We start from the raw sequence: 14,493 nt of genomic DNA, 5'->3' as shown, positions 1-14,493 counted from the left end.
TCAAACTCGAATCTTTATTATAAAATTTAAATTTGTTTAAACTTAATTAAGTTCATTATTTTTAGCTAAATGTAAAATATATCATTTTTTTCTTTTTAACTTATAATATAATTGCATATTTAATTAGGACATATATTCAATCGAAACCAGCTAATAATTACTAAGTGCTAATCATCAGTATTAATGTATTATGATTAGTGCATGACGAACAAATTCTTTTTCACGGTTTTTCTTCAACCAATCTACATCGATTAATTAGTAATCGAATTAAAATAGAAAACTTGTAGAACAATGTATCATATATATTTTAATTTATAAGTCAACAATTTTCCTCTTAAAAAAGCCACTCATACATGTCTTATCCCATTCGGATGAAAACCAAAAAGTTAGCCATGATCTCTGATTTTTTTTTTGTTCGGATTAAAACAGTAGAGGAAATCACATGTTGAGAATCATAGAATGTACTAATGTGTGTTGGGCCTAAGCCACAAACCAAAAAGGAGGCTTCTAAAACGTTGGACATGGTCGCCGACAGTAACAATATAGGCCCCCCGGGTTGATGGCCTAATACAGCATCCTATGAATAACGAATAACAATAACATGTTAGTAATCAACTTGTATTGGTTGTGTTCAACTTATTTGTTTATTTAACTAGATGTTAGGATTTGCTTTGTCTAATATTATCTTTTTTATCTTTTAAAAAAATTTTAAATTTGTAACAAATTAGTCATTAGAATTTGGAAACAGAAAAAAAAAAAACCAATAACATGTCAATTTAGGTTCTATTGTATTTTGTTGCCATACTAATTAGGTTCCATTAAATGACAACATCCTGACTTTTGGACATTGTATTTGTTTTTATATTAAATAAAATACTACTATTATCTTTTAAAAAAATTTTAAATTTGTAACAAATTAGTCATTAGAATTTGGAAACAGAAAAAAAAAAAACCAATAACATGTCAATTTAGGTTCTATTGTATTTTGTTGCCATACTAATTAGGTTCCATTGTTATATGAAAATGACAACAAACACAACCAAATCATTGGCACTTGGAAGAGGTATAGAAAGATTTTTTTTAATTAAAAAAGTGACATGAGGAGAGCAAGAGTTAATAAAAGTAAAAAATAATTAGATGATCTACATAATTTTATTTATTATTCTCTCAAATTAAATAATAAAAATTTAATAATAATTAGATTAAAGGGATATATAAATAAGCTTAGGAACACACAAATTGATAATGTTTGAGGGGATTAACTCCTTGTGATGATTTGAATCAAAGTTGATGACTTTATGTCAACACTCAGCAGCAGCATCATGATTCATGAATTGTGACTAGACCCACCCTTAGCTTGTTTTTTATTTTTTCTATCATAAATCATAATATAAAATAGTTTAGCATATCCATGTATGTATGTATGTATGATTGATAATTTGATATTCATGTTGGTCCCAAAGTGGATTGATGATGTTGTTGGCTTGCACATCACATAAAAAAGTATTTTAAAACAGTGAATAATTGAAGGGTGAATCACAATCACAGTAATATGACTATAGGAAATAGGAAATTTATAAGGTTAATTATTATGTATCTTTTTCTTTATTCGACAATTTTTTGAAGCCCACATGTGTTTGTGTGTGAATATTAGCTGTGTCTTCTGCATTATTATTCTTTTCATTGTTCATCAATAGCAAGGACCATTGCATCCTTTTCCTTTACATGAATTTAGAATCAAGCAGCTCATCCAAATTAAGGAATATTTTTAAATTCAATGAACACTTAAGAAACTTTTACAGATTACTTATTAAAAAAGTTGTCATCATAATAACAAATGAGATATTGTCTCTTAAAGCAATGTTTTTTTTTTTAATTTTTACATGATTTATCAATAATTCTATATATACATTCAGCAGAGTCATTATTATTGTATGTAATTCAAAAAATAAAAAAATCAGTGAACTTGTCAATGACTTCAAAAACTCAACAACATTCACACAGGTTTCAATTTTCCAAGCACAAATGCTCTTTATAACTACCATAACGGAAAAACAGAACCAAAAACTAACCCTGGATACTTCAATCAGCAGAACTGAATCAACTCATAACTAACCCTCCCTGTAACTAACTCTGCAACAACTCTAACAAAACTGTTATTCACTGTTCTAAGTTCTAACTAACTACCTGTGCCGATTAATCTAATTTTATTTTAATTTTTTTTATTTATGTTATTGTTAACGTGTGATTAGTAACTAATTACTATTGAAAGAGTTCAGTGCTCAAAATCTACAGAGGGAAGTGGAGAATACAACAATATCTTAAGGGTTGATTAAAGCAGTTAACAAATGCCAAAGTTTTCATGCCATGACATCATTATTTCCACTTAAGCACAGAAACATCAAAGGTGGTGTATATATTCATAAAACCCTAAAATAATTAGTGGTCAACTTTCAATTGCACCAATAAGAATGACCATGATGCATAGTAATCTCTCTATTCATACCCAAATTCCATATAGTTTCAGACAATATCAACTATCAACATTAATTGATGCACCTACGTGTTAATATGTAGCAGACTCAACTATCAACTATCACAGCAACAGAAGAATTATTTATATATATATATGCTACGACTTTAAACCTTAAAGCAGGAATAATTATGACTGCTACATACACCTAAGAATGCAGTATAATGTGCATAAGCTTTGTGAAAAGTAGTTGAAACTATAGCTTTGTCAACAATGTATATAAATAAATCAATCAAATAGTTGGTTATGGTCAATTGAGGCGAAGTGGAAGATTTGTTCCTTTCAGTTCTATACTATGCTAAAACAATGCAGATACCTTGAGAAATGAGAAAATAGTATCACTAAGACTAATGGCAATGATAAATTAGACAAATAGGGAATAAAATCTTGGTGGGTGTATGTTTTGTTTCATGTAGGAATTTTAGAACTTGAATCTCTCCATGTTTTTTTTTTCCCTAGTAATAGCAATACTATAGTCTATCAAAAATAAATTTTATTAACCTAGTTTATCTAAATTAAGTCCAAAGATCCTCTCTTTTTCTGACCTTTAAGGTGCACAATATTGTTTAGTGCTTATTATTTGAATATTTAGTGATATTGAACATGCCTAATTCCATCCACTAAAATGCTTAGGAAGTAGGAACATACCGGCTGTGTACAAAGCTAAAGTAATCAAAGAAACTAAGAAAATAAATATTGTGTGTAGAGGGAGAGTTGACTGAGAACACTTTGCAATCAGTTGAGTGGAAGCTTTAGAAACATTGGTATGATTAGGGAAGTAGGCATTGAATTTGGCACCCCATGACATCCTACATTCATGAATCAAAATTCATATTTTTTTGTAAAATGTGCCAAGCACTTAACAAGTTTGTTATCATGAGATGCAAGAATTTGATCCTCCATATATATTAAGAAAATGAATATTTTAGCAGCCAAACAAAAATGACATGGCTTTTTCAAATAAACAAAGTGGGTATCCACTATCCACAAAGCCCCTAAGTAAGGCCACAAATCCTAATGATTCTTAAGAAGTGGTTGGCTACCCCTCTCTTTTTGGTAATGTGACTTTTCTTGTTATTATTATTATTACTATTATCTTTTTTTTTTTATCAATATTGTTCAAAGTTTGAAGGAGAGTCTTAAAACAACAGTTGAGTTGTCTCCGTGTAATTTTAAGATTATATGTTTAAATCATGGAATCAACCACCGAGATAATTATTAGGGTAGGCTGCCTACATTACACCCTTTGAAGTGTGGTCATTTTCCATATCCTATGTTAACGCAAGATGCTTGTACATCGAACAACCTTTTAAACTCAAAATCACAAGAATGAAATCTAATGTGACCTTATACTAACTCTATACAATACTTTTTTACTTCTTTCTTTTGAGGGCAATGGACTTTGCTTACTTCTAACATTGGACATCATTCCAAGGGAACCAATAATGTTGTAGGAAAGAATATTCTATTTCACTGGCCAATGATGTCTTGGCAGAAATGTTTGATACTATGAGTATGAGATAAGAATCCTTGGCATCTAAAAGGACCAAGGGGAAGTTCCTTTTGACAACACAGCTTAGAACAGCAACTTTTCCTTCTACCATTGATGCTGCCTTGTGCAAATGGTTCTAACATATAATCATGAATAGCTTATCCTTAAGTTATGCATAGTTGCATATCTTACTATTTTTCAGATATTACCATAATCTTGGACTTATTATGTTTATGATAAGGGATTAGAAGCAAACAAAACAAGGCTTATTAGATATTAACATCAGTCAAGTCATAATCAGAATCAGGAACTGATAAACTAGAATCACGGCAACACAAAAACCAAAATCTTAAAGCTCATTTAAGTCTTTTCCTATGTCCTTTCTCAGCTTTTTATAACTTTAAATGGTTGAAGGAAAGAGACATGGTAAAAAAGCTATACCCTATTACCCTCCAAACATAACCTCCAGCCAACCAACTAAAGATAGCAGATCCCCCTTTGGGAGAAAATCTAGTAATTTTTTTTTAATATTTACCTATGTATCATTGTCCTTCCTCATTGATTTGAGAATATATTCACAGAACAACTATGAATGACTACCACTCTTGTCATCTTCTCACCCCGGACTATCAATACTAGTTGATGATCTTATTCAAATCAATTATGAAGTTCAACTTGGCTCTTTAAAAAAAACAAAATATCTACATGGCCTCCATTTTAAGGACTTGTGCATGCTTCATAATTATATCTTTCTATCTTACCATTAAGCAAAATACAAATAAATTACTTCATTCCCTAATGATAATTGTTTTTTACTTTTTCTTTATACATCTATAAAGAAAAAAAAGTATTTACATACATTAATTTATAAATAGACCCAAAAAAAAAACGAACATCACTAGGGAATTGAGATTGTAATTATTAGAATTTGATATTGATACCAATAAGTGTGGTAGACCCTAGATAATGGTTGTAAACATGGTGGGGAGGCATTCTATTGTAGATAATGTAAATCTTTTACGCCAAAACTCTGTCCCTTTTCTTGTTTCCTCATTCAAGATTTACCAATTATGTCTATTGTTGTGTATTATGTTCTGACAAAACATGACTGATGAGACTGAGAAGGAAACGTAAGATTTCCATGCTGCTATATCTTATTTTCACTTCATTCTGCAGCTACTATAAATAGCCTATCTGATTTTAATTTAGAGGAGGGGGCGGGGCAGGGCGGGGCGAAGAAAAACAAAATGAATTTAAAATCTTAACTCATGTCAGATAACTGCAACATGTTACTGCTTTTTAAAACCATGATTTCTGTCCATCCACTATGTATTACTTTGGCAGGTTTGAGCCTCATGGCAATCACTGTCACTGGGGGAACTTGTGTGTGTCTCCTCAACTTGACAAGCTGACATACAGAGAAGCTCCATAAAAATGTTATGCCTGCTAGTTTTTAGTGATTTCAGCTTTGCCACTTCATCCCATAAACCTTTCTTAATTACTTTACACTGCTGTCTTCAGACAGTAGTGCTTTAAAGACTTTATGCTTCTAGTGCTTATTGGTGAATATGGACCTTAAAAACCTACCATTATGTGAAGGAAAAAAAAGCCTAGAATAACGGCAACTGATAATCAACATGACATATGTCAAGCCGAGGTACATGATAACCACTACTGTATAAATTCTCTGAAAACAGTATCAAATTCTATCGAGGTACAATGTGAAATTAGTCCAGGTGATACGTGCTTTAGTCTTTTAACCGAAAGTTTCAACTTCAAGTCATAGGAATTGAAAGAAATTCCTCATATGGAGACCACTTAACCATTTATGTGACCACATTTAGGTCAGGTAGGGTTAACTGGATGTAAATATATATAACAAGAACCTTGATGTCAGTAGTTCAATCGAAAAAAGGTTGGTTTTTCCCAAGGTTAACCGGTAAATGGCCAAGGGGGCCTCTTTTCTTGTTTGAAAGGTCATGTTGACAAGCCCATTTGTGTCTGCTTCTCTCCATGACTCCATTGACTAGACTCACTAACACAGCCACTGATTGGTGGATTAATATTATTATGGATTACTCTACCTTTTAATTGGTTTCTAAAGACCCTTTTTTGTGACTTGTATACAGATAAACTAATAGGGTTCAAGACAAGACTTATTTATACAGAAAGGATCATTATCATGGATATCTATCTTCCAATTTTGTGTTAATCAATCAAGTACTGGTGAGTGATTGTAAGACAGCATTCACATGTGTGAACTGTTACTGTATATGACCAAATGGTATATCTAATATCACCCATCCATTGCTGTCCCCACACAGCACAATTTTTCTTCTTCGTACATTAAGCAAATCGATTCCAAGCCCATCAATCACTTATGTGTAAGACTGTGTGTGTGTGTCTATATATATATTTGAATATGCAAGGGGTCAACTAGTCCCAAAGACCCAAACTAGCACTAGCATATAAGTAAAGCTACTTGTATCAGTCACTTGTTTGACAATGTTAACAACTTCTGCAGGGAACTTTTAAGCTAGAGTTTTTAGCAAAGCGCAAAACATAAAATAAAATGGAAGCAGTCAAGGTCTCAATTGATCAAGATGAGAGAAGAGACACATGCAGAGTTGCTTACATAATCCATTTCTTGCTTGGTGCTGGCAACTTGCTTCCTTGGAATGCTTTAATCACTGCAGTGGATTATTTTGCGTACCTCTATCCAACCAAACACATAGAGAAGGTTTTCTCAGTGGCTTACATGATTTCATCAGTTCTAGTACTTCTCATGATGATGAGCTGGGGAGGTTGGAGCAGAACAACGTTGAGGTTGCGAATGAACGTCGGGTATTCAATGTTTGTTATGTCTCTCATGATACCTCCTGTCATTGACTGGGCCTCCAGCAGCACCAAGTTAGAAGACAGACCAAGCGGCGCCTATGGTTTGACCGTTGCAGCAGTGGTGATTTGTGGTTTAGCAGATGGCTTGGTGGGTGGAAGCTTGATAGGATCGGCCGGCAAGCTCCCAAAACAGTATATGCAAGCTGTTTTCGCCGGAACTGCATCATCAGGTGTTTTTCTATATCTGAATGTTAAGTGATCTAATGAGATTAAGAGATCCTCTTGTCTATAAAAATTCTACATAATATGAAGCATAAATGAAGTAAAGCAACTCTGAATAAAACCATAGTGCGTACTTTATTCTTTTAGGGATATACAAGCTTTTGAATTTAAAGGTATTAAAAACTAGTAGATTCCAGAGTCTAGTTTTCTTGGTTTTTAATTGTGCAGTGTGTGTATCCTAGTTATGCGACAACATATTGTTTGTGTGTGTGCATGCATAACACTGCCTAGCATATTCCTTCATATCTAGGTAACCATTTCCTTCTACAAAAAACCATGCTACAACTAAGGACACTCAACCATTTTTCTTATATATATATAGATAGAGCAACAACTAAAGCTGTAGCTAAGGTACAAATGAATCTCAAATATGATATCTATATAGGGAAAATCCAGTTACATAGTTGACGCTTAAACAACTAATCAGAGTCTTTTCTTGGGGGACAGGTATTATAATTTCAGTGTTGAGGATAATAACAAAAGCATCACTTCCACAAACACCAAAGGGACTACAAATAAGTGCTCACTTGTACTTTATGGTTGCTACTGTTTTCCTACTATGCTGCATAATCTTCAGCAATTTGCAGTACAAGTTACCAGTCATGCAGGAGTATTATCAGAGCCTTCAACACGACAACACCTTATGCTCTGGGACAAGATTTTGGGCAGTTGCGGGGAAAATCAAGGGGCCAGCTTTTGCAATTCTCATAATCTACGTAGTGACTCTGTCTATCTTCCCAGGATTCATTGCAGAGGATCTGGAATCCAAGCTTCTAATGGATTGGTATCCTATTTTACTGATAACAGTTTATAATCTTGCTGATCTTATTGGGAAGTCATTAACTGCCTTCTATGTCATACAATCTATCACAAGGGCAATATGGACCTCCATAATAAGGCTACTATTCTATCCACTCTTTATCCTTTGTCTTCATGGACCAAAGTGGCTGAAATCAGAAGTGCCAATGATAGCTCTTACCTTTCTGCTTGGTGTTACTAATGGTTACCTCACCAGTGTCCTTATGATTCAAACACCCAAGTCAGTGCCCTTCTCAGAATCAGAGTTATCTGCTATTGTGATGATAGTGTTCCTTGGATTTGGTTTGGTTGGTGGTTCAGTCCTAGGCTGGTTCTGGATCTTATAAAGGTCTTTGTTCCATTGTGTAATAAAATGATCCTAAAGGTGTGTTTGTGAGTTGTGTCTTGGAAGGAAAGGGAGGGAAGGGAGCTCTATGAGTAAATGGACTCTACTTTTCTCATCAAGCCGTTCACATTCCTCCCTTCTATTCCAAGATCTAAACTTGCAAATACACCTTAGGGCAATGCACACTGGGCAATAAAGGAATAGCTCTGCAGCATCAAGCATCAAACTTCACCATTCCAGAATATGAGAAACCGTAGAGACCATTAGGAGATATCTAGGCAAGTAATATGTAATATATGGTATCCGCAGACAGTAAATGACATTAAAAATCTGTGTTTGGCTATTTACTAGAGCAAAATGCATCTTAGTCTCCGAAATTATTGGTCGTTAAAAGATTAATCTCTCACAGGAAAATCTCATAAGCATTAGTCCCTAAAGTAGCTTTAGGTTTTAAAAAACTACTCCGTACTCAAAGTTTTTTGAATTATTAAGATGTGAACCATTCAGTTATTAAAAGGTAGTTTCACTTCGTATTTGGCTAGTTGCAAACATATCTTTATATACCTACGGATTTTGATTTCTGTTTACAAATAAATGACCGCCAATAGGTGCACGTGTGAATGATATAACTCCAAAAATGTTTTGCTACCATTATTACAATATTTCCACCATACAAGGTTGCTAGAAGAGAGATCTGAAATGCACATGAATCAAATGGGAGAAAGAGATATCCCTCTCTTCTAACTTTCTCTCTCTTGTCTCTCATCTTTCATTCTCCTATACATGAATGTACATTTGAATAATGGCAACTATTTTCATGGACCAAAATTTTACAAGGTAAAAGGTAACATAAGCAAATGTTAGAAACTTGTATGAAAGCCAGCACCAGAACATGAAGCTTAAGCAGCTGTGGCTAGAGGAGAAGGAGGGTGGAATACCTCCATGGAAGAAACTAGGAGAATTTTGAGAGGAATCTTCTTCCCCTAGCTCACCCGCTTCCGTGGCATCCCAAAGAAAATTAGCATAGGATGCTAGAACATAACTAAAATAACAAGTTAAACAATAATTAGTTTATTATAGTTTCTACAATTACATTTTACAGAAAACAGAATTTCTGATCTAGACCTACCCCATCCCAACTAAAATCTTCTAATCTGGCTAAAGCATACCAGCGTGTTCTCGAAATTAAGTTAATTGCAATTTGCACCCTTGAACTTTACAATCAAATGATGTAAGGTTTGATTATTTGAAGAAAGTAAATCAAGATACATACCAGAAGAATCTCAAACAAAATTATAATCCAAGAATAAAATTGTGAATGGTTCTTACCAATCATCTGGAGCAGCTTTAACGGCTTGATCATAGTAACACTCAGCACGAGGAGCATCCTTGTGGCTCTCCCATATCAAATCTGCATACATGGATAACACCTTCCCATCATTCTGGTCAGCCAAAATTGCTCTTGCACAATACTCTTCTGCTCTAACATAATCTCCACAAACCTGCCATCACCATAAATTAGATCAATGCACAATCGTAACTGAACATGTTTCAATCTTTTGAGCATAGACTTAAAAGAAAAAAAATAATAATAACATCAATGGAAGAACTTCATTGACGTACCTCTTTCAAGTACCTTGCGTAGTTGCTAAGAAAAAGTGGATTCCCGGGATTAGCTGCGATCATGGCTCGGTAATATTCGTCAGTTGGATCATTGTCGTAATTGGAATCCCAGAATCCCCAACCACCGCGACCGCCACCAATGCCAATACCACCTCCTCCAACACCACCACCACAACCTGCACCGTCGCCTTCTGTCAACTCGGAGAACGAAAACAATGCGGGGCCCAACGACGTCGTTCTGGAAGGAGGACGAACCCAAGGCATGTGTACGGAGGAGGAGAGATCAGAATCAGAGAGAACACGCGGCAATGCGACTCCTTTGGGCGAGGACGATGCGGACAATGTGATGGATCGAGTTATTCGTGGAATCTGGTGAATGATTTCGGGTTCGGCAGAAGAGTGATTGGAATGGGGAAGCCATGAATTGAGCGTGGACGAAGATGATGAGCTTCGAAGAAGCATAGTTGTTGTGCTTGTCATGAAAGAAGAACAAGAAAGAACGAACGGAAGGAAGGAAGAAACGAAGAAAGAATGAAAAGTTCGTTGTGTTTTTCTCTCTCTGGAGCCCTAAAAATCGCGGCTTTGTTCGGAGCAGAATGAAAAAAGGCGCGAGTTTGAACCACACTCTTCGGTTCACCTGACTCGGTCACCTTCGTATTTGGTACACCCGTTAATTTGGTTTTTTTGAGTTTTCTTTATTTTTTATTTTTATTTTTAAGAGTTAAATTTCAAAGCGGTCTCTTTTAGATTCACGGATTGTACCGATTTAATTCCTAACTTATATATACTGTTTATGTCCCAAGTTTGTAAAAACTGCACTAAATTAGTCCCTCACAGCCAATTTATCTGTGCCAACAATAACATAGCATTGAGATGACAAATTTTGTCCAAAAGCTTTTTAGTTTTTTTCATATCTACTACTAACTAGAAAATTGCTGAGCTCCAATTTTCAAGAGACTGTGCAGAAAAAATAAATGGTATGTCGAGGTTTGGCAAGTCCATCTTCGCAGTCTTACCTACTTGAATTTGGAGAAGTGCTGGTTCTTTTAGCTTGTCATTCTCTTTCTCAAGAAGGAGAATCTTGGTGACAGGGTTGCAGAACAAGTAGACAAACTGGATAGAAGGATTGGCGGGATCAGGATAAAATGAATGGAGGGGCATGGAGGAGTCGACAATGGCGACGACGGGGATGTGAAGATTGTGAGCCTCGTTGATGACGGAGGATTTGGAATCGGTGTCGAGGATGAAGATGCCGTGGGGGGCTGAGTGGGGCTGAAGAGCTTCTTGTTGCAAGAGCCGAAGAGCGGAACTTCTTGGGGCTGTAGCGGTTGGTGAGGAAGCCGCCGGTGTGTCAGAGGGAGTTGGTGGATGGGGAGTAGGAGCCGACACGGGTGGTTATAAGGTGGATGATATCGTCGAAGAGAAGGTTAGTGAAACGCCATCGTTTTAGGGAGGTTTCATTTTAGCCCAAAAGTGAAACCACAGCGTGGGACTATCGGTGGTAGATAAATTGGCTGGAGATATAGTGAGGGACTAATTTTCATTCTTTACAAATTCGGAGGGATAAAACAGTGTAATTGGTAAGTTATGAACTAAATCAGTGTTATTTATAATTTTTAAAGACTACTTTAAAATTTAACTCTTACTTTTATATCATCTCAAATTACGACATTATCCTTCATATTTTAATACCACTTTACTTACTATTCGACAATATTTTTTAGCAACATTAGGTTAATATTTCTTTAACCATATATATTATATCAAACAAACTAATTCAAATTTTGGGATAGAAAATACAATAATTATACTCAAAATGAATTGTACATAGCATTTCACTATACTAGAGTAATAAAATTTTAATAGACACAGTAATTAAAATGAAAACAACATGCATATTAATTAATTGTTGATCAAATATTGCCAGACAAACATTTTGAAGGTAAATGAGTTTCTGTGTCCTTTAAAATAGACTTAAACTTTCAGTTTAGTGGTGGCGAAGATGAGTTAGATCGAAGTAGTACAAATGAATACTGTGACACATCTTTTTCGAGTGGAGATGACGACCAAAATACCGTTGGAAATGGCTCCGAAACAGGTGAATTAAGTGACGAAGTCCACAGAGATTTTGTTGGGGGCATAAAGAAGTTTGGCAACTGAAATTGATCAACTGATTTTTAATGGTATTCTTATAAGTAGTGAAAAATTTCATAATTATGGTGTCGAAAGATTCAGCAGTGATATGGGTGTTTTATTTAAACTTTAAAGTATTTGGGGTATAGTGTTTGAGACCAGAAGATTTTTTTTCCAAAATCAAATGTCTTGCCCGGGAAAGAGATGGTTGAAGAAAAATGGGATCAGGCATCTGATTGTAACCAAGGCAGAAAAGGTTGTAAAGAATAGAATGTTCTCAAATTGAAACTTTTTTACTTTGCTTTATGATGATTTATAATTTTTGAAAAAAAATTCTCATACTTTTTATATGTTAAGATATTTTTTTATTGATTATTTGAACCACTATTTCATATAAATTATGTGTCTAATATGTGTATAACTAAATTCTTTAAACAATATAAAAAAATAAAACAAAAAATAGTTTTATAGAATTAGGGTGGTTCGATTTATAATGTAGACTCATCTTAAAAAATCAAATTGAGGTAATTCGATTTATTATTATAAATCGAATTGGATTGTTTCGATTTTAATTTCTATGACCAAAATTTTAAATTTTTAAAAGCCAAGTACTATCTCTTCTATACTACTAAATTAAATTGACTTAATTCATTTTACACAAATTTAAACTTTTGAGCATAAACAGAATTTGTATAATTCGATTTATGTATATATGTGCAAATTGAGCTTAGCTTATTCAATTTATAAAAAATCAAATAGGACAGACGTGTAATCAAACTCCAATAAAAAATATGTGTAATTTTATTTGAATTCCAATCATTTATTAAGAATTAAGATAAATTACCTTTTATATTTCATATGCACGTAATTTTTTTTAAAACATGTTATTTTTATGATGGATTTAGAATTTTGCTTCAAAGTTATTAAAAAATTCTTAATAAAATTAAAATAAACTTCGTAACAAAAAAAAATCTGAAGAAAGATACAATGCTAGATATATTATTTTATCTTTATCAAGTATCAATGTCTCATTTTATTTCTGTTCATACCATGACCCAATGATAAGGATCAGGTCTAAACGAAAGACCCAATCTAAAGGATTGAGTCTCGCCCTACACCGACCTTCACCCTACGAAGTCGGTTCTTACCACGACTTGCTCTAAAGAAGTCCGGGACGAAGATTAGCTGACAGATAAACACTCATTCAAATGAGTAACTGCTCATAAAATCTCTCTACCCACTTCTAGGAGCCATATCTCAACTTCCCTAAGATAAAATGACGGTTATCCACCTTAAATGGCGGAACTACTTCAATGGTGGTTATAGGTTCACCACTATAAATACACTGACACTTCTCAGGTATCACTAAGCCCAATACTCTCTAGACCTGTTTTGCTCCCTTGCTGACTTTGGCATCGGAGTGTCTTTGCAGGTACCACCCCTCATTCTCTTCCACACAAGTCGGACGGAGGCCTTGGATCATAAACCCACTCGAAGGCTTCCTCTTTCAGACGATTGGGCCAACCAAACTAATCCAATCCGATAATCTCCGGTTACCCATCGTAACATTGGCGCCGTTGCCGGGGACCCGAGAGATCAACCAGTAATGACAGACGTATCACCTGAAGATGGTCATGTAGCGTCAGATTCCGAACTAATGGGGCTAGTCCATGGCCACCAAGGTCGCTTGGAACAGCTGGAACAAGAGCGAGAGCGACAAAGGGAGACAGAGAAGAACCTAAGAGAGGAGATGGAATGACGAAAAGAGTTAGGGGAAAAACTCTTAAGGTTAGAATCCTCCCTCAAAGGTCGGAACTCCCGTGGCGATCGAGAAGAGTCACCCCTAGGAGGGGAGGACCCATTTAGTGAGGACATAATACGGGCAAAAGTTCCAAGAAACTTCAAAAGCCCTGATATGGACCTCTATGATGGAACCACAGATCCGAAGCATCATTTAAGCAATTTCAAAAGTCGGATGTATCTGGCTGATGCTTCTGATGCGACGCGCTGCAAAGCCTTCCCGACCACCCTATCGAAAGCGGCAATGAAGTGGTTCGATAGCCTCCCTCCAAGATCAGTCACCAGCTTTGAGGACCTCTCGAGAAAGTTTTTAATGAGGTTCTCCATTCAGAAGGATAAAGTAAAACATGCACCGAGCCTCCTGGGAATAAAGCAGGAGGTCGGAGAACCTCTACGGGACTATATGGAAAGGTTCAACAAAGCATGCTTAGAGATTCAAGACCTGCCCACCGAGGCAGTCATTATGGGGCTAGTCAATGGGCTTAGAGAAGGTCCTTTCTCGCAGTCCATATCAAAAAGGCACCCCATCTCCTTAAGTGATGTACAAGAAAGAGTTGAAAAGTACATCAACATGGAGGAAAATGTCAGACTGAGAGAGTCGAGTTGGCGACCTGGGCACCTTCCCTCAATAAAAGAGAGGGAGAGGGA

General features: G+C 35.3%; 2 protein-coding genes across 5 annotated transcripts; one reads left to right on the top strand and one right to left on the bottom strand.

The window, feature by feature from the left end:
- LOC107640125 (equilibrative nucleotide transporter 8-like) lies at positions 6,144–8,682 on the top strand. 3 transcript variants are annotated; one of them, XM_016343675.2, is made up of 3 exons: positions 6,144–6,251; positions 6,550–7,093; positions 7,593–8,682. In XM_016343675.2, exons 2-3 carry the CDS (start codon positions 6,598–6,600, stop codon positions 8,288–8,290), a joined length of 1,194 nt encoding a protein of 397 aa, XP_016199161.1. In that variant the 5' UTR covers positions 6,144–6,251; positions 6,550–6,597; the 3' UTR covers positions 8,291–8,682. The 3 variants fall into 3 exon arrangements, with proteins under 3 accessions (XP_016199161.1, XP_016199165.1, XP_020961336.1); XM_016343679.2 differs by lacking the exon at positions 6,144–6,251 and adding an exon at positions 6,269–6,409; XM_021105677.1 differs by lacking the exon at positions 6,144–6,251 and having other exon boundaries at positions 6,440–7,093.
- LOC107640135 lies at positions 6,977–11,484 on the bottom strand. Of its 2 annotated transcripts, none has more exons than XM_021105685.1 (3): positions 9,913–11,475; positions 9,619–9,791; positions 6,977–7,107 (listed from the first exon to the last, which is right to left on the bottom strand). In XM_021105685.1, coding segments are annotated over exons 1-3 (654 nt in total). In that variant the 5' UTR covers positions 10,393–11,475; the 3' UTR covers positions 6,977–7,106. The 2 variants fall into 2 exon arrangements, with proteins under 2 accessions (XP_020961344.1, XP_016199174.1); XM_016343688.2 differs by lacking the exon at positions 6,977–7,107 and adding an exon at positions 8,899–9,331 and having other exon boundaries at positions 9,913–11,484.

Source organism: Arachis ipaensis, chromosome B01, assembly GCF_000816755.2.
Source record: "Arachis ipaensis cultivar K30076 chromosome B01, Araip1.1, whole genome shotgun sequence".
Classification (NCBI taxonomy): Eukaryota; Viridiplantae; Streptophyta; class Magnoliopsida; order Fabales; family Fabaceae; genus Arachis; species Arachis ipaensis.
The sequence above is the reverse complement of the archived record's forward strand: the minus strand, read 5'-3'. Positions and strand labels throughout refer to the sequence as shown.

What these genes read in the sequence shown, in the direction of transcription:
- LOC107640125 (XM_016343675.2), top strand. Translation starts at nt 6,598, where the DNA reads ATGGAAGCAGTCAAGGTCTCAATTGATCAAGATGAGAGAAGAGACACA. An exon ending in CGCCGGAACTGCATCATCAG is followed by an intron (nt 7,094 to 7,592) that starts GTGTTTTTCTAT and finishes CTTGGGGGACAG; the next exon opens with GTATTATAATTTCAGTGTTG.
- LOC107640135 (XM_016343688.2), bottom strand. Translation starts at nt 10,392, where the DNA reads ATGACAAGCACAACAACTATGCTTCTTCGAAGCTCATCATCTTCGTCC. An exon ending in ACGCAAGGTACTTGAAAGAG is followed by an intron (nt 9,792 to 9,912) that starts GTACGTCAATGA and finishes TGGTGATGGCAG; the next exon opens with GTTTGTGGAGATTATGTTAG. An exon ending in AAAGCTGCTCCAGATGATTG is followed by an intron (nt 9,332 to 9,618) that starts GTAAGAACCATT and finishes TTGTTATTTTAG; the next exon opens with TTATGTTCTAGCATCCTATG.